The sequence below is a fragment of the Haliaeetus leucocephalus genome, unplaced genomic scaffold (genome assembly GCF_000737465.1).
Source record: "Haliaeetus leucocephalus isolate CR32 unplaced genomic scaffold, Haliaeetus_leucocephalus-4.0 Scaffold184, whole genome shotgun sequence".
NCBI classification, from domain to species: Eukaryota; Metazoa; Chordata; class Aves; order Accipitriformes; family Accipitridae; genus Haliaeetus; species Haliaeetus leucocephalus.
Window position 1 is genome coordinate 10,648,665 of NW_010972620.1, and position 20,674 is coordinate 10,669,338.

The 20,674-nt window shown below is 40.4% G+C and overlaps 1 protein-coding gene across 3 annotated transcripts in view; it reads right to left on the reverse strand.

Moving 5' to 3' along the window:
• Positions 1-20,674, reverse strand: part of LOC104830123 (chromosome unknown open reading frame, human C10orf76) — a 122,849-nt gene that overhangs the window by 42,737 nt on the left and 59,438 nt on the right. Inside the window, exon 23 of one of the 3 annotated variants that reach the window (XM_010564850.1) lies at positions 3,102-3,136. The exons of the other annotated variants lie outside the window; for them this stretch is intronic. Within the exon in view, the coding sequence (XP_010563152.1) occupies positions 3,102-3,136 (35 nt within the window). The remainder of the gene's footprint in view (positions 1-3,101; positions 3,137-20,674) is intronic. 3 annotated transcript variants of the gene reach the window in all.

Below are 20,674 nucleotides of genomic sequence, written 5' to 3' on the forward strand. Positions count from 1 at the left end.
AAATGACACTAAGAGAGAGGGGGGAAGGAACATTGCCTAAGCAAGAAACAACTACAGTCAAACCTACTTCGCAAAGGAAATGAAGTTGAGTCCCACAATGATGTTTAATTAACTTAATTACACCAACTGCCACCTACAGCTGTACCTGCACCAGCCATGTAAATCTGAAGGAGTTCACAATCTTCACCTTTCAGACACTACCAGCTACCATCCCAGCCAAAATCCATTATTTACAGTCCAATCCTCTCAAAACACAAGATGCTGCAAACCTCACGATATTTTCTCATATGCAAATGAGAATCATATTTGTTGATAAATGCCTGGTGGAAGTGACTAAAGCAATGCCTTGCCTTCCAAAATCCAGGACCAAGACTAAAGCATGGACTCTGATGACACCCCACACACCCCCTGAGTGAATACCACATCCTCAATAAAGGTGTCATCACACATCATTTGGACAAGGTGAAGTTGGTTTTCAATGCCAAGGAAAGCTGTAGCGCCAAACAGCATTTCAGCTGAATGAATGGTACTCATGATATTTACTTCATGTCTGAAACACTGGAGGATCTGTAGTTTATCTACTTTCTATTGGGATCTCTACTTTCAGTATCTAAGGGGTGATGATCAGAAGCAAGTGATTTATTGAGCAAGTTAGCAGCTAAGTTACTGAAAACAGGCAGGTATTAAATCCATTGTGACTGCAGAGTAAAATGCTATACTTCAAGCTAGCCTGTGCGCATACACTCATAGTTCATCAGACAACAGTGAGGACAAAAGGAGAACTGGGGGTCAACTCATCACAGCCTGACTGACAAGTGGCAACTTTTTTAATCACCTGCCTACACCAAGGATTTTCAGAATCACTTCAATGGTGTAGGGTTTTTTTAGTTTTTACTTTTATTTTGCACATCCTTACCCTGCACCAAATTTCAGTCAGATGTTGACAAAACCCATACAGCTGAATTGGCTGTTGAAGGACAAATCTTTGGGGACAGACTTTCCCATGTCACACAGAGGAGGAGAAAGTTATTTTCTTTTCAAATACCCACAGTGCCCTCTTGCCCACCATCATACCTGTCATAAACCTGTGCTCACCTCCCCCTCAAAGCTTTGGTTTTGTAATTTATACCTACATTTATTTTTTCTGCTCTGTTCTTAGTATGGGTGTTACTGAAAGCAAGGCCAGTGAAGTGCATTTTCTAATTCAAAAGTAAAGTATGGTTCTCCAATTTAAGAAACAGTGGAGCACCAAACATTTAAAGTTTATTGCTGATGTTTTCCTATCAAGCAAGTCAAAGAATAAGCCCAACTCCTACTGCATTCTGTTACTGATATGTCTTTTATGCTTTTATGCTTTAAAGTGTTTTTCAAGGCTCTTACAAAAACATAACACAAAAAAAAGCCACATGTTTTTTTAATCAGTTACATGTGATATAAAACAGGTGGCAGAGGATCTGCAAGCAGTAAGGATGTCTGAACTTTTCTCTATGAAAAGAGAGTTAAAGGTTTGCCTCTGCTTTTTCCTTATAATAGCTAATACACAACTACACACTGGAGAGGTACATTGGTTCTAACAGGGCAGTAGCTTTGGACAGTTCAAGCTAACTTCTTTGTGAAGCTTAAGCTGCACAATTCTTAAACCAGCACCTCCAATTAAACCTTCCAGACCTTGAGCCAACCTCTGAGTTGTGCAACCCAGACTGCGTTTTATCACCTCCCTTCCCTTTCTCTTTTAACACAAAGCATCTATGTATTCAGTTGTCGCTGACGAGGTTTGTAGACACTCAGCAGATGGGGAAGACTGCACAACTTCCCAAGTTCAGCAAACAAAACTGTGGCCACATTAAAAAATGTTACCCACTATCAAACAAAAATGCAGGAAAAAACAAGCAAACAATGTCAGGAGCCAAATGTGCTCTTCCTATTTGCAAAATAACTAATACCAAAAAGGAAGTTGCCACACTGAGTTGCATTAATTCCTATAAACTCTATGTGATTCAGAATTGCTTTAGTGAACACCAAAAGGTTCCAAGCATTAAAAAGCCACTGAAATCTTGAATTCTCATTTTACTATTACACTTGCATTGGCAAAAAATCCAAGTTGTGTTAAGATAATTGATTTTTCCTCAGTTCCCTTTAGCTCTTCCATTCAAAGACTGAAGGCAACACTTCTTTCCTGGTCCACTCACTGCAGCTGGCAGATTCCTCTTCCTGCTGCACCTCACCACGCTTCTGTCTGCGTGCAAGGGGCCAGGATCTTTTCCCTGGTGTTGCTTCTGAACCAGTGTTAACAATATCATCTCAGCACTAGAAATGTTTGAGATAACAGTGCTGCCATACACTAGGAAGAGAAAGCTGCTCAATTTAAGCATTTTGGGAAATATGGAAGAACAAGTATATCTTACAAAAAAGGCATTCAGCACACACACAGGTCACTATTACAAAGTTTTATACTGCCAATAATTACTGCACATTTCTGTGAGTGATACTGCAGATCTCCCACATTTAAAGAGGAAAAAAATTTGCATGGCTTCTATTACCTTGGCTAGCATTCATTCTGAGCATATGCATAATTATTGATAGGCACATACTTCAAAATTTCTGACAATTTAACCCAGCTCAAACACTGCTGTAGCCTAACTGATAGAGCATTTATTGCCAGGTAAAACACTGTAAAAATCTTGCTCCAAAAATACTAGTCAAACTTGCAGTAGAAAACCTGTTAGTGCAACATAAAGCAATCAGGCTGCTTATTGTTCACCTACCAAACCCTGTTCTCCCTTCACCCACACTGCACTTAAAGTCATCATTTTCCTGACTATATTTAAAAAGCATTCCTCACCACCAGCTCTCTAGTGCTGTGTAAGTTAGCTTGCATGGCAAAATTTCCTTGTCTCTGTCAAGATTCCTAAAGGAATTAAACCATGCAAGTCATTAAAGAATTTTGATTATTATATTAAGTAACAGGTCAGATGATTACAGAACCCATTCAGTATCAAAGGGATTAATTGCTGCTTTAACAGCCAACACGTGCTAGCTGAGCAACACAGCAAAAGTGGTATGGACTGTGGCATTTGATGCTAATGAGGAACGACACTTACCAGTTTGAGAGAGCCAAGGCTTGGCAACACACTTGCTATATGAAAAAGAGAAAACCGCATAAATCCCTCTCCGGAAAAAAAAAAAAAGAAAAAACAACAAACCACAAAAAGCAAAAACGGAGGAAAAAAAACCCAGACCAAACCTGAATGCTATCTAAAGGGCAGAACTATATTTGGCTTCACAGACAAACTACATTGTGATACTCAACAGGAAAGATGATCAAAATCAGAACAGAGTTGAAGATCCCTTTCTTATAAAGGATTTCAACTTTAGAAGTCTGGCTATGTTTTAAATTCCAAATGAAACTGTATGATCTTTAACCTCTCCATTAAAATTTCATATTTATCCTTAATTTGAATTGATGAAAAACTTTGTTTGGACAAAATTCAATATTTCAGTTCAACTTTGAAATACAAGATTTGGGAGAAAAATTGTGATAAATCAAATTTTCATGTTGAAAGCATCCAACTATTAAAAAAAATGAGGTAAGGACTAGTTTCAAAACAAGAATTGGCAAATATTGAAAAGTGTTTTGTTTTCAGCCTTCCACTGGAAAACGGCTATATCCAAGTTCTTTCCAAGCGATCTCTAAAATAAACCCACCAGCTCCAGCACAGAGTATCTCATTGCACGGTGCATGTATCCATACAGCAGACTCACTAGGTGCTCAGGACTAACTGTTCGTTTCCCCTTTCTAGCAGGGTTCCTCTTGCCACAGAGCAGGAAGCTCAGTTCAGGATCTACGGATCTCTAAGCCTTCAGATGCTGCATCTCTGCATGGGAGGAGACATAAAACTGCTCTGTACAAAAATCACTGCAAGATAAATGTGGCCATAGGCCCCTGGCAGGAGGCCAGAGGTGCTGACAGCAGGACAAAGTTTGGAGCGTATTATCCTAGGCTGGCAAGCCTGTTCATCGCTCAGTGTGTTCACCATTCTGCCTTAATGGGAGCCAATGTACTTTCCCTGACCTTTACTTCCCACAATTCTCAGAAAGCCTGAAAAATTAATATTCAGGCGACTTCTAAAGCTTCATTCTGCATAGTGATGAACAGGGAGAGCCAGCAGAGAAACAAAGAACCTCTCACCTCAAGGCAAGTGGCACAGGAGAGCAGGAGCAAACAGAGTGCTTAACCTCCTGAATACCAATGGCAAAGATGAGTGTCAACAAACCTTAATGGCGTACTGCCCCAAAACCTTAATGACCTCTGCCATTATTCAACAGGCAGAATTAAGAGGCGGCATGAAAAGAGCAAAGACCAGCCTGCAGATTCTCTGCAGCTACATGTTGGGACAGCTAACGGAAGCTCCAAAACGTGCTGTACTGGGCTTTCTTAAATCCTCCCTCAGACCACCTCTTCATGACCCAGTAATAGAACCACATCAACTATTGACTGCCTTTCCTGTTTCCTTAAATGGTTTTAAACATATCATCAATCATACCATCATTTTTAAGAGTTTTTAGCCATTTCAGGGAAACTGTAGCCGGACAGCTGCTAAAAGGTCACGTTCTCTTCCAGCTCTAGCAGGAGTTAGGATTCACCACAGCCTGCTCGGCTGGGCAGAGTTCAGCACAGTTTACTTTTTCCTGATGGTGGGCATCATTAAGATTCAGTTCCTGCCCTACCTTTACACGTGAAGCGTTGCTATAGGAAGTACCAGTCGTGTTCAAATTACAGAGTGCCTGCATGCATGGAGGCCTCTTAGGAGTGCCGGGCTGCAGACCCTGAAGCTGGTAAGCAGGACCTCTTGTGTCAAAGGGTGTCTTGACATCCTGACCTAAAGACTCAAGCATCCTCAAGATCACAGTGTTTAAGAACACCAACACCACAATAACACTCTATATGTATGCACTTTTGGGGGAAAGAAAAAAAAAAGAAAAAAAAAAGAGAGACTTTGCTGAAATCAACAGCAAATTTAACCCTTCTCTGGGTTTGAGGCCAATTCCCAGCATTATTTACTGCTTCTGTCCATTAATTCCATGACTAAACATGGAAGGCTGAGCAAAACTCATTCAGTAAAAACTTATTTTTTAAGTAAGAAATAGACTTTAAAAAATTAGACTCTCTGAAGTCTCTGAAGCACTCTAGGTTTTTTTTGCTATTACAATTTAGTATAAAACTCTTGCTGTTCTGAAACACAATGGGCAAAATCCCTGCTCCCATATAAAAACTGAAACATGTATGGCTGAAAATATAAATTACAAACATGATATTTTTACCAGGAGGTTAAGCTAGTGAGTGATTTTTCCACGCTTCCTTGCGGCACAGCTCCTCCATCCCGGCCCATACTCATTGAGCACAGCCATCGTGGTGACTGCAAACTGCAGAAAAAATGAAAAGCTTGCAGGCCACTGACATCTTCATGAATCTCGCCTCTGTCTTGTGGTCTTAAAAGCAACAACTCCTCAAAATAAGTCTCAGGACAGCCCTTCTGTTTAATTGCTGCACGGATAAATTTCAGTAGGTCTAAGGCTGACGTACAGGAGGAGAACTCTCTCAATGCAAAAATACAAGCCTGAAGCACAGGAATCCAGAGTGAATTCGTTACATTTTAAAAGCAAAATGAGTCTTTAACTGATTCACAAAACAAGTCAGTAGATCACCTTATCTGAACTTTTGTATATCACAGGCTGTTGCATTTTTCAACGTTATCCTTGCACTATGCAGTCTCATGTCAGTAGCTAGCTAGAGCATCTCTCACAAAGGTATTCTTTTCAGACACGAAGAAGGGAAGAAAACCGATCCCTTCTGTCATTTACTACAGTAGTTAATTACCTATTAAAAAATAGATGCCTAATTTGGAGTTTCAATTTGGTTTCAGTGTCTAGCCTTACGTTCCATTTTGGCATTTTGTCTTCTCAAAGGTGCTCAAACACTCTGAAGAACATAATCTCTTTAAAACAAAACCTGAGGTAAGATACTGAAATCTTGAAAGCATTTTTACTAGCCTCTCATAACTGAGGCTTCTCTGTCCTTTCTCCAATTTTTCAGTATACTTTTTGAAACAGACACCAGACAAAATTACAAAATATATATGATCATAAAATTGCTTTCCTGCTCCTGCTAATATTTCAAGGGTCAAATAAACCTTTTTAGCTCTACATTTCACGAGAGACCTAGACTAAAGCTGCCAGTCAATGCTTCTTGAGTCACTGCTTTTCAAGATACAGCCCCCTTTTGCAGACTGGCACTTGCTTTTTCATGAACTGCACTGCCTGACAGGTTAAAAAGCAATTCAGATCACACTGCCTCATCTACTTCATGATTTAACCTTCTGCCAGTCTTCCAGTAACTTGCGAAATTTATCAGAAATTCTTATGTCCTTTCTGATCACTGAAAAACTTACCACGTAGCACTATTTTCACACTTGTCACCTAAGTAAGTACACCCTTGACATCCTTGCCTTCTGGGGATGCTCCATGACACAAGTGCTTTGTCACATCACTTATTCTCAGAATCTGCAGCATTGTTATTGATGCACACTACTAGCTCCAAAAGAAACACTATGAGTTTTACATGTCTATACAACTTCAGTAATCTCTGCTATAAAACTAACATACAAAGGTTCTTAAATACCTCTTCTCTCTAATGTCACAAGTTTTCCAGTTGTGCAGATGAGCTATAATGTATGCATGTCAGCAAACAATACTTGGAGAACCAACAGGGAAAATTTAAAGCCAAGTCTGACCAGCAGCAACCTCAACAACTTCTGAAGTCTCCCCCCGCGCTGACGTTCAAGAGCTCTCCAAGTTACCCTGGGCACCCGGAGTTCCTTTGGTAATGAATGCTGACATATGACCCCAAATTCCTAAAAACTCTCTGCTGATGGGCAACGTGGTTCATATGGTCTGCCTGCTTTAGCCAAGACAAAGTGCTTGATGCTAAACGACTTGAAGCAGAACTACTGAGTTCTGAAATTGTCTTATAGCTGTAGTCTGCAATGTGCTATTTGATCACATCAGCAGTTTTGGGGCCATCAAGTGCAGAAAAGCGACAGGAAGGCAAGTCTCAACTCTGAAAATAGGCTGTATCTATGTTCCCCTTCAATTAACAATACTAATAGCATGTAAACACATTCTTCATCTTGCAACTGTGGTAACTAACATCAAGTAACTGCCAGGGAAACATTGATTAGAATGAATTTATGAGCATACAAATACATTCTCTCTCCTCTGCAGGAACCACTGTCCATCAGTTGATCTCTCCAATGCAGAGAAGAACCCAAGCTGCCATGACCACAGACCACTTTGAAGAAAAATCAGCCTTGATATGCTGGATATTTCTAACAGACCAATCTAACAAATACCACATCCCTCTACCTTTTTGCTTTCTTTACACATCACTGACATAAAATAGAGCAAAAATCCAATTAAATTTCTAAAAACAGGTCACCTCTAAAACTCCCATATACTTTCTACAAGACTGCCAAGGAGTTCTCATACAATCTGGACCTAGTCCAACCTGAAATACATTTTGGTGCCCTAAAGCCCATGGAATCTCAAAAGGACAAATTATTCATCAATGTCCCCTACTAAAACGCATTCTGCAGTGTTGCTAGCACAAAATGGCTGTTTGCTATGAGGCGGCAAAATGACTTATTTAGTATATATACATACAGCCTCTGAAGCACTGCAGTCCTTCTGACAAAGAGGCATACAAATGTGAGGATTATGCAGATAAATCACAGCCGCAGGACTGGATTTTACTGTACTTCCACTATGTGTATATATATGATTTACAACTAGTTTCAGATGAAGTTTTGTAATATTCTAACATTAAAAGCTCTTGTTTTATAAAGTTGATTACCACTTTCAAATACCTATCTTCCTACCCCTGTGTATTGACTAATACATTAAGCTAGAATAAGACAATATACTTTTTGCTTCACAGCTATTGAGAAACTCCTAACCATGATTAGATTAGCTCAGTTCAACCCAGACCAAAATGATTTCTGGGATGTTCCTACAGCACATTTCATCTAGTACATCTACATTATTTATGGCATTTACACAAGGAGGATTGAAGGCTTTTATAAACTAAGACACAAATCAATACAAGCTCTTAGCAGATGGGGCCTTAGTAGGGTTCCACAGCAGCATCATTCCACACCAAGCAAACTCTTTCAGCTGAATAACTGGTAACACAGAAGGAAAGGTCTGCTTAGAAAGGCAAGAATTAGAGGCACCCTCGGCACCCAGCTTTTCAATGAGTACTGTACCTGCCTCATTTAGAGGCTAAACAGTCAGGGCTAGGTTTGCATGCAATAGGCAACTTAAACCGCTTCGCAACATCAGACTGCAAGCAATATGATAGCTCTGTTTCACTTCCTTCCCCAAGCTAAGATAAAAAGGCTGTAACACAGATGGCTTTCCCTGTCAGAGGCACCATGGACTGTGGAAGAAACGGATGGGAGGCAAATTCAGTTTGGCACTCAGTCAGGTCAGCCGTGTACTCCAAAGGAGATGCTTCTCAGCCTCCGCTGTGTCGGTGCTTGTTGTAGGCAGCACAGACAGAGGGGCAGAACTGGCCTGCGAGACCCGCACTGAGCAGGAGAACCAGCTGGAGCTACAAAGCCTTAGTTCCTCAGAGAGGGAAAGACCCTCCCCACCTCCATACAGACACAGCCCACAGCTGGGCCAATGTGGGACGGCAGGCGACGGTAAGATACACGGCTTCACATCTGCCTGTTTCCAGATAATGCTCTTTTAATTCACCTTGGCTGGTCTTCACAGATAAACGCTCTTCACAAAGAACAGATCATTATTTGAGGTACTTACAGCAGAGATCTCCCACCCCGATCCGTTTGTTTTCCTAACCCATCTAACTTGTGCACTGAGAATTGACGACGGGGTTTTTTTGGATTTAGTGAAATCGAAGTTCATCTTCAGAGGTTTTGGCAAAAGAACCTTTTAAACATCTATTTATAGAGCAGTGTATGGGGATCTGCAGTAGCCAGAAGGAAAAAAGGAATGAATGATAAATTATCCAACATGAACTTCCTTTAGAACAGTAACCTGCAACAGAAAAAACGGATTATGTCCCTGTTCAATTCCTTGCTCTACAAAGGCTCAGTAAAAGGATTTGTCCCCTTAACCAAATAAAAAAACCCTAGGGCCTTTAATTTTTTATTTTTTTAAATCAAAGAAGTCTCAGAAGGTCCCACCAAGTCAGTCTTCTTCAGCTGACAAACAATAGGCTACTAAACTTATGAAGACCTTTCTTCCTAACCGTTATATTTGAATTGGGGATAGCAAGCAAGGAAAAAAAAAAAAGACAAAAAATCCTGTTAGACTTAATTAAAATCATGCCTTGCTCAGCTGGCACAGGTTTTACTTTCATGAGATTTATGAGTTCATGATCCTGACAGCTCTCCATGAGTTCTTTCTGGAGGAAAAAGGGCCAGTGAAGAAAATAACTGAAATTCTAAAGTAAAATCACGAGGGAAAAAAAAACCCCTCCATGGTTAATCATTCCACTCTTCTCTCCACCAGCGCTCCAGAAAATTACACACTTCTCTGCCACTCCCAGAAAAGAGCAAAAGGCTGCTAGACAGGAGACCAGCTCATAGTACAGTATAGTCATCTTCCTCAGACATCTCTCTTCTAAATTATCAAGGACAATATTTCCCCTGCACACACAAGCAGCAGCAGAAAGCCACAGAAAGGCTTGGAGGCCTTCTCTTCTGTATGCAAAGCTGATGCGGGTCAAAGTGTTGGTGAGAGACTCCTTCATATATAACAATGAACCCTTACAGACACCTAACAGGGGATTCCAGCCTTCTCAACTTGAAAGTAGTGACAGTCTTAAACCACATACATGACCCAGATGGGTGATTTTAAGTAAAACGTAATCCTTCAGTCCTGAAAGCAGTGGGATGGGGATGCTGGCACGTTGCCTTACCCTTGGTAAAGGCTTTGAAGCAAATAGCTGATTCCTGAGAAGTTGCTGACAGATAAAATTTATGTAAACATTAAAAATTGCCATACTGAGTCAGGCAGCAAAGGCCAGCTCAGTGTCCCCAACTTCGAAAGTGTCTAGAAAGGGGAGCTGAGGTAGTGGTATAAAAGCAGACAAGAATAAAATGATACTGCCCCAGAAACAACTCTTACTTCAGCCACATGCAGTTCAAGATGATATGTGAGGCAGAGGTGATATCTGTATGATCAGTAACCCATGATGGAATTTTCTTCCATTAATTTGTATAATCATTGATTTAAATTCACATAACCTTTTAGGTATTCCACAGCGTAACTAAGTTTTGCATGGAGCAGTATCTCTTTGGTTTGAGCTTATCTGATCTTCTGATGCACCCTCTTGCAGCTCCTCTTCATCTGCTCTATGACATTTAATATTTTTTACAAACTCTTGTGTATTCTCTGCCATCTCTCTTCCAGCCTGAAGACTTGTCATGTATATAAATGTTCTTCTTAACACATCTGATTCCATACCTTTAGTCATGCTTGCTACCCCTTTCTGAAACTTTCCTAGTTCTGCTACACCTTTTTGCATTTTCTATGCTCTGGATACACAGAAAATGAAAGACCAGGTTAATTAATACAAAAACTTGCCTTGCCTTTGGCAATAAATTCCAATAGAAGACAATACACTATTTACTGAGGGAGAGGGGTTAAGTTGAGAAGGAAATAAAAAAAATAATATTATAGATGGGTAAGAGATAACCTCTACTTTAGAACCAGAGGCTTGAATGTTTTTAAACACCACAACTAACAGTTTAGTTGGTACATATTAAATATTTCATCTGGACTGGTATAGCAGCATAAACAGTTAAAAAAAAAGAAAAAAAAAAAGAAAACCAACAACTTTACAATAGAGCCACTGTAACATTGCTGTGGGAGTGTTAGGTTACCTGCAAATCCCAGGCTTAGTGTTGCAAAAGGATGGGGGTTATTTGGGGGGGGGGCAGTTGCACATGTAGTTGGGTCCCTGACTGATGAAGGGAGAATGAACTAATATCCTAAAGGCTGGGGCAAGTTTTATAATGAGAACTTAAAACAGCTTTTTCCTTAATTTTTTCTTGAATTATTTACTGTTGGCCCCCTTCAATAATTTTAGGCTGTTACCATAATTCAGGTGCTGTTCAGCTTCTTGTATTTCTATTTGTAGGTTGGGGGGGGGGGAAGTCTTGGGTATGATCAGTGAGTACAGAGAACGCCTCCAAGAATGAGGAAAGCACGTGTGGTTCTTCCCTCCAAATCTGCTCTGAAACTGCAGGCAACATAGAGAATACCGAACTGCTCTAGCATTGATTTTTCAGGTGAGACAAAAAGCAAACATCCTGCCCACTTGGTGAGCTTTATACTTTCCAACAGAAGCACAAAGCTGAGCTTCAGTACCCAGATAAATTCCTGTTTGGGTGGCAACTCTGGAAATTTGCCTCCACAGCTCCAGTTCAGACATTCCTCACTCCTCACCTTAGACTGCCACACAGTGAACCTGTGCAAGGTTAGTATCATTGCTGTGTTGCAGCAGCACACCAAACAAAACGCAGAAAAATCTCCACATGTATCGTCTACACTGTGTGATACTTCTACAAAGGTAACACTTTCTGGAAAAAGGGCAGTAAGATTATAAAACGGTGGTCAAAAGAAAAATACAGACATCTTTCCTGAGGCTAGGAGAAAGCATGCTGTGCTAAACAATTTAATAATTAAATTGAAGAAGAAAATACCGTTGTAATTAACATACAAAGAACCAGCATGGCCTAGCTAATCTCATCATGAAGAGATCGAATAAAGTAGCATGGTTTTATGGAGCAATTTAATCTGGCAAGCAATTAATCGTAAGAGCACTAAGTCAAACGAATAGATTTCCCTTTAAGGAGATCACATTCATCATCTGTAATGTATTCTAAACTGCAATTTGTTAGCCAGCCCCTGAATTTTACAGAAGACATTTACTGTCTTCCTTTAGTGGAGAAGTGATCCCTGACTGACAGGAGGGAGTGGCATCAGTCTTTTGGAACCAGCTAGCCTATTAACACTAATAGGTTCTGAATCATTGATGCAGGAAACAAATAACTTACAAAAAGGAGCTACAAGTTCTTAAAGTGTACTTTAGAAAACACTACAATGGTATTTACCAGACTATTCGAATCATGTCCTAATCCACTGACCAACCTGATCTGACCCATCTTTGTAATGTCCTGGAGCTGATAACATTACTGATGGAGATGGGGGGAAATTAAAAAAAAAAAAAAAAAAAAAAAATCAACCCTTGCTCATTGAGAACATCAGCAGGCATCTCTTACCTGGGCTCCTCCTGGTGCAAGTCTGGGATTCGGGCTCTCTCCAGCCTCTCATATTCTAAGCTACAAGACAATCCTTTCCTGACTAGTTTTAAACAGAATTAGATAGTTTAGATTGCATCGTTCTAACTGATCACAAGACTGCCCCAGACCCTCAGTGCTTTTAACGTTAGAATTCCTTTTGCTTCCAACTTTTATTTATTCATGATACTCCCTGCCCATTTGTTCACATTACAAACTGCCCTTTAGCTTCAGAAGCTGTTCTACATCACTTGTGTTCCCCACTACATTAGTAACCACTAGTTTTCACTTTGCTGCATCAAGCAAAGCACGCACCAAGTGTCCTTCGGAAAGAAATCATGATTCTTGTTGCCTGTGTCTGTACCTGTTCCCATCCAAGTTTATCTTTCTAGAAAATTAATTTGAAGGCCTCCTTTCTTCCTAGGAAAGGCTTCCTGTTGAGTATTTGCCTATCTTACTGTGTAACAGGCATTACTGTTCCTCTGCTTGAGTGCACAGTTTGGATCATGAAGATTAGCAGGCTGACAGCAATCAAAGCTCACATCCTCTAGGTGTCCTTGGGCCCAAACTGATTCCCCTCCAAACACAGCAAATGCTTTAAAAAATAAAAAAGTGTTATCAGACAGAAAAAAAGGCCCCTAAGAACCATTCAATGCATCTTAAGTCTTAACAGGGACTACTAAACTTTACCAAAAGATATGTGGCAACATTTCACTTCGTCTAGAAACCACACAAAATTCACTCAGCTCAAGTGAGGCTATGGCCCACGTGTGACAAAAGCTTGCTAGAGACATACAGCTTCTGCCAGTGCCTTCCTGCCCCACTGTCACTCTGAATCAATTCAAAAGACAGATTTCTTCAGAGTAATGACAGGATGAGACCTATGCCTGGCTGCTTTCAGTCCTCTTCCATCCTGATAATTTCCCTAATGCTTCACTCAGGTTGAAGGCATGAATGTAAAGTAGCCCCATGCCAAATCAAAGTTAAATAAATAGTCCTGGAGATAAAGTGCAATGAAAAAAAAAAAAAAATCCATGACCTATGTTCCAGACCAAGTTCAGTTAGTATCACCTCATTCCAAAACCAGTTAAAACAAAACTTGTATTAAACTGATTATGAGAAAATATTGCTTTACTACACTGTCAAAAAACCAGCATGGGGAAAAGCTTACAAAAGCAAAATTAATCAAAATACAGATTTTGGTACTCCGGGGGGGGGGGGGAAAGCCACAACAAAAATATGGCTACACTTGAGAAAAACTCCTGATGGCTAAGCCTTTAAACTCCTCTGACCTGAACCTAAGTGCACAGTATTGTTTCCTGATGCCTTCCTGCTATATAACATTATACTTACAATTAGACTGATACCACATTAAAATGACAGCAAGTGCAGGCACAATTCATTTAACAATTAATCTACCCTAGCTATCATTTTCACTTGTCATTAACTGCCTCTTAAATGCCCTCAATTTCATATAACCATAGACTCTTCCGTTAAACATACACACGGGGGAATATGCCATTATAGGCATTATTCAAAGAAGCGCTTTCTGTCCCCGTCATCAACCACAGCATTAATCATACTGAGAATAGTTTCTTCTCACAAATGACTGAGTTGCATAGTTGGATCTCATCAGCAGGATCCAATTTACTGGTAAGTTCACAGACAGCAGACAATACTAGGCATCTGCAGCAACACATACTGTGAGTTCTCTAGTTTTTACCCTTTACTGATCTTTCAGAGAAAGAAAATAGATACCAAGCACCGCAAGCTCCCACCGGTTTAAGTAAGTGCTCTCTACTCAGCATCTTTAGCAGTTGGACCCAGAGTCAACATATAGCACAGTGCACTCAAAGAAAACAAGCTTTCTTGCTTCTTTTTCCATTTGACCACGCAGTGAAGAGACTGCTCTCTAAAATCAAATGGGTTAGGTTGGAAAGGACCTTTGGAGGTTATGGGGTCCACCTTTATACACAGCACAGGGCCAGTTAGGCCAGTTTGCTCACAGGTGTGTTCAGGCAAGATCTGAATAACTCCAAGGATGGAGATTGCACAACCTCCCTGAGCAATCTGTTCCAGTATTGGATCACCCATGTTGAGAAGAATTTGGAAAGAACCTCCCTAACTACAGTCTGACTTATTTCCTGGCCAGACTTAAGATCTTGGAGCAGTCTTGTTTTGTGGCTCTTCTTTTCCGACAGTAGTTTATGCTGAAAGTGGAAGTCACCAAACAAGGAAGAAAAACAGGTGCTATCCAGTGAGAACTGCACTGTCTGCTCCTTCAGCAAGGCTCAAGATAACACACATGGGCTAGCCTCAAAGCAAACGCTAACGAACAAAGGAATCAAGAACAACATATGGTAGACCTATTGCTCTCTGAGTTTAGAAGGGAATGTCTGCCTCAGACAAACTCATTTCAAATGTCCATAAAAAGTTAATGTCAAGCTCAGATTCCAAAGCAAACAGTGCTGCAAAATTAACGATGACGTTAAATAATTATAAAAGTATAAGTAAAAGCAATTGGCCTTTGTTCATATACACTGCCCTGCTTAAGAGGCTCCCTGTTAAGCCTGTTCAGACACCCCATGAAGGACATTATATAAAGTGTACCATATTCACACCCCTCTGTCAGCAGCAAGAGCTTTACATTAATTAACGTAACACACAACATTCTGGAAGAAGGATCCAGTTCAAAATTCCTCATCCAAAGTGTGCACAACATCACAAGTTTGTTTAGAATAAAAGGCATTTATCCTGCCCTCAAGCACTTACCAGCTACGTTTTCTATAGTGGATAGAAGCATTTTTTCACAGTACCCAAAGCCATCATTGAAATTCAGTGTTCTAAAGTTTGAAATCATCTTTTCCTTGGCCACAAAGGTTGCATTACTTCGCATCCCACACAGACTCAAAAACTTTCCATAATCCAACTAATGAGAAGAAAAATGTCACTGTAATTAACACACAAAGTGATGACCTAATTAATCACTAAAGCAGCAACATGAAAAAGCTTTTGGGCTTTCAAAGTCTTCTAGCAAAGTCAGGCAAAGGGATTGCCAGGGAGCTTTTAAGGTCATTCCACTCTTGGCCACCCTCAAAAGAAGACACATTTGAAACCATGTTCTTATATCCTACCAAACAGGAGTCTACTGCAGTGAGATGCCTTCAATGCATCAGCGATCTCCTACTCAAGATCCCTTTCCGAGAAGAACCCAAGTTCTCACGTTTTGTGCTCATGGCAGTATTGTCTCAACCCCAGTACCCAAACTGAAACTTTAGGCAATGGTTATGTTGATATTTGTCTTAATGGCAAGAACAGTTTGCAAAAACTGCCCTGCACTGTATCAGCACAAGCAAGAGAATATGTGCTTAGAGCCCTGCGGAGTCACATCAGTGAACTGAAGACAGCAGACAAACTTAAAAAAAACTTTGCAGCATATTAGCCTAAAACTGGTGTAAGAGGTCAATGCTGCTAGGGACAACAGGGCAGTCTCTCTAACGCTGAGCTGCTTGTACACACACCCTCTACAGGGCTGACAACTGCTCGCCTATCTGTATGCGATGAACCAGGCTCGAGAACTGACCCAGGCTAAAACACATTGGTTTGTTCTTTTTTCCTGCCTAGACAGTTTTATCCTGGGTCAGGTCCCCTTTATATGCAGCTGCACAATGCAGACTGCACCCCACAGAAGAGACGGCAGGAATGAATGGCAGGTGAATCGTCCTGCTCAGCAACACTGTCAGTTTATACCTGCTCCAAGTGACTTCAGAAGCACAGGCTGAGGAAACACACTGGGGCAGTTTTGCCAGAGTAACATCCTTCAGCTAAACCCTTACCAGCATGAGATATCAGAATCTGTCACAGATATCAGAAGCCTGTCACAGATGAATTCTTCACAAGATCACCGTTACCTTAATCAGGTTGCCTTTGATTGCTGAGAAGCAGCCAAGCACACGGGTGTTTCTGACTGCCAAACCTTCACAGTTAGCATCCCTTGAGACAGGCAACAGAACCTGACCTCAAAGCTAAGGGAGAAATTGTACTTCAGAACCATTACACCATCATTTTCTGAATTATTCTTACAGCTATGAGAGTTAGAGAAAAATTTAAAGACTAGAAAAGGTAATAACAAAAGGTTGCATTCTGGGACTCCCAAAGAGCCAATTTAATTCAGACCACCTGAAGCTCTGATGTATCTTACAGTTTCTATCTGGGAACACAGATATTACAGCCTAAAATATTTTCACATTTTGGAAGAAAAAGAAAAAAAAAAGATAACTTGAGCTCCCTTTTTTTTCTTCAAGGCAGCATTCTACTTTCACCTTTGTCTTGGCTATACCAACTGGTATTTACTGACGGTTGTGAAACTAGCCCCCGTGCTTGGGTGAGACAACCTTCTCTGCCTTTGATGGGAAGAGCTCCTAAAAACCAAGCATCTTAACTTTGAAAGCTAGGATGCGTGTTTCTTTTAATGAACAAAGTCTTACAAACAAGATGCCCTCCTCTCATGGTTCCCTGGGAACTGAGCTCCAGATTCTGGTGCAATCTTCAAACAACTGCAGTTCTGCAGTCATGCTAACAATGTATTATCCTTGCTTTCGGTTCAAGATAAGGTAGGTACTTCATTACCTTAATGAGCAGATGTACTTAATGAGCAGGTACTTTGTCAATTTAGTCCTAAAGGAAGAATTAAGAGAATAGGGCATTTACATTTCTAGAGCAAAACCAAATTTTAGGCCCCCCACTAGTATAAGATAATAAGAAACACATGTTACTGGATTTTTTAAAAGCTTTTTTTTTTTTTTTAAGTACACACACATCCCACAGCCCAGACTTTCAGAGGGAATAATAATTCTGGCTGCTGCTGTGAGCAACAGATTTCTTTTAAACAGAAAAGAGCAAAACAGCATTATACTACATCATTTTTCAAGGGGTAAAGGTGTTATTTAAGCTCACAATGATTTTTACATTGTTTGGGTTATGAAGAAAGCCACTTAATGTTCTCTCTCCATTAAAGCAAATCTTGAAAGCTAGATTTGAGACCAGTGGAGATTAGAGTCCCTTATATTTACCCAAAGAATAAAAACAGCATGGGCAAAGTTTCGACAAGCTATAAACAGCTGTTTCAAACTGTGCTTCAATCATGTTCCAGTAGGGGTAGTTCTTGGGGCCAAGAGAATCTGGTTGCTTCCTGGGTGCATTAGAGCCACCAACAAGGATGTCAACTGTAAGGTTGAAATCTATCAATTAGGAATTGAACTCAGGCCAGCCACAGTACCAGAGAAATAATTAAGATTGTTCTCATAAACAGGATGAAACAATACAACCATTCAAAGCAAGAAAACAGCAGACCTTTTTGGATTTTGTGCTGCAACAAAACCCCTGAGATGTTTACAAAACTGCATCCTAGCTTTGCAGCACATGCTTTACATATTACTGAGCTCATACATAACTTGCCTGTGCCCAGCAAGGGGATTCAAGACCAAAATACCTGCAAACAAGTCAGAAAAATAACTTGTGACCAATAAATATTATATCCACTTCTGAAATAAACCAAACCCACTCCCAGTGCTAACATATATTCTCCACTATTTTTATGTTTCTACAGAGAAAGGTATTTGGCAAGCAAAACAAGAAATAATTTCTTGCCTGGTGCCACCCTTCTTCAGATTAGGCAGTGCAGTCACTCACATAAATCAAAGAGGAGACCACAATCGCACTGAGAAGTCTCTTCCACTTTTCTCCTCTACTGACTGCTCTCCCAACGCTCCAGACCCTGAATTCACTAGGACAAAAGCTGAAACTATGTGCCAAACATTATACTTCCAAAGCTGAATACACAGCTTTCAAGAAAAAACTGCTAGCAGCTTAACTAACTCCATTTTGTAAGCCCACAATCTGCACTCATGAATCCAGTAAATGAAATCCGCAGACAGGAATTCCCCTATTCACAGGGCAGTTGCATTTGATACAGAGTAGATGGAATCCGGGTTGCAATACCTCAGTAATGGAGGTAACATTTCTCAGCAAACTTTGCTAAGTAGCCTACAGATCCTGGCTAACTTTCCAAACCTTTCAGATCTCAAGGAAGAAATGTTTCCAACAAAATGGCCAAGATGACGAAGGTTCACAAGTGGGTAAACTTTGCACTGAGAAGTTCACTTTACGAGAATCACATGAACTAAGATACTTGCTCAACTTAGGAAGAGACTGCCAAACAGCAGCTGTGCTGCAGAAGAGTTTCCTTTCTGCCTATCAAACAATTCTCTCTTGAACAGGTGCCTCACCTCTACAGCAATCCTTACAGAGCAGCTGAAATACAGAAGTGGATCCTCCTGCAAGTTCCCTCTTAAAAGGCCAACCTGTTGACTTTGTGACATGAGGAAAGGAGATGAAAGTGGCTGACACAATTACAGACATTGGAAAGAAGCTAAGAAAGTCAGTTAAGCAAGGCTACCATCCTGGGAGTAAATCACTTGAAGTTCATCCCCATCCCAATCCAAAAAGCATTGCTTACTTTGAGGATGAAATTTCAGAGAGAAAGTGATCCCTGCAGCATGACTTTCAAGTGCATTGAAGCTGTGGCTATGGCATCTCAGATAGAGGCATTTCTTTGCCATACAAACAGCTTTTCTCAAAATCAGCATCAGCTCTAGAAGCCTTAAGTCACCACAAAAAAAAAAAAAGCGCTAAGAAATTAAGCCTCCCCAAAACCTACTGCAAAAAAAAAAAAAAAGAAAAAAAAAGAAAAAAGAAAAAGTTCATTAAAGAGAAAACAGGCTTGACACTGTCAGATCCCATTTCAGTCACTGCTGCCTGGGAAGGGAAGTTACTGGCAGAAAGAAGAAAGGTGACCTGGGATGCACCTGACTTGCTGAACCACGCTGCAGCATGAGTATAACTGGTCTATACAACACCACTCAACTAACACATTTGCTCTCTGGATTTGGGCCAGTGGCAGAGACAACATTTGATTAAGCCACTGCATGAATGAGAAAGAATGAAGGTAAATTATAGCAGAATGAAGTTGGCTGCAGCTCTGTATGAGAAGCACACCAAGATGAATCAGCTAGTAAATAAAGAGCAATAACTGAAAACTAACACCGCTGCCTCAAGAAGAAATCAGATAATGTAAAAGAAGTGAAACACTGAAGTTACACAACTAGAGAAAAACCCTAAGCATTAATAAAAATACTGGCAGCATGGGTAGAGTGCCATAAAAAGATGAAACAATGCACCCTGAGACAGGAGTGCTTCTTTCTTTCTTTTTTATTATTCTGTTAGTATGTTGCTGGTCACAATGGCCTGGAAGTGGTCTTTCCCTTTCAATCCACCTGCTTTCTCTGTTCAGGTGCCAGCTAATGCCAGAATCCGTGCACGTCGAAATTTGTTGCTCCTAGCAAATGAACTTTCCCTACCAGAATACTGCAAGGTCAAGTGAAAAACAAGCAGTGGTAGCAAATGAACTCTGAGTAACCAAGCTCCACTATAACCACTGTGGTATTTCAGGAAATGTTCTGCTGTGCCAGTGTCCCTATGCAACAAGAAAAGGATGCAACAAGAAACACATGAAATGACAAGAAGGGTCTACTAACTTTGTTCTGATACAAGATGTTCTGAACACAATGGTCTTGCTATTTCTTTACCCATTTGCTGACCAGTAGTAGATAAGAGCTCTGTACGCTGCACAATCTATAAGATACCAAAGAAAAAACTGCTTTCAGATGGCCTTGCAGTGTCTGGAGAACTGCGTCATTAACGTAGACATAGATAATAGAGGCACTAATGAGCATTCTTTAGGATAAGATGTATCAAAACATGTAGAAGATCACACTGTGCAGAATCATCCGAGAAGGGTCAAACAGTGGACAAGTGAGGAAGACTACAGAAGACCACCAGAGGACTCCTGAAAACCACCAGACCTCGAATACGCCTGCGTGAGGGACATTTGCGTATGATAATGAATTAATGAATATGTAAAACTTTTCTTGGAAATCTAATTACTACGTATATAGAACCTGTATATAAACTATGCAATTAACCTGACCAGGTGCACACAATAGGAGGAGAGATCCCCTGTGTGCACAGTGCTGCAATAAAGGATACCTGCTTAATAGTCTTCTGACTATTGAGTCCTGATTTCGGCTTTTCATGGCATCAGTTCCTTCAATGAGGAGTGAAGTGATTACAGGTCACTAGAAAAGATCTAGAACCAAGCCAGAATCCTTATATAGAATCCACTTTCAGTTTTTCAGCATCATAATTTTTTCAGGCTACCACTCGAA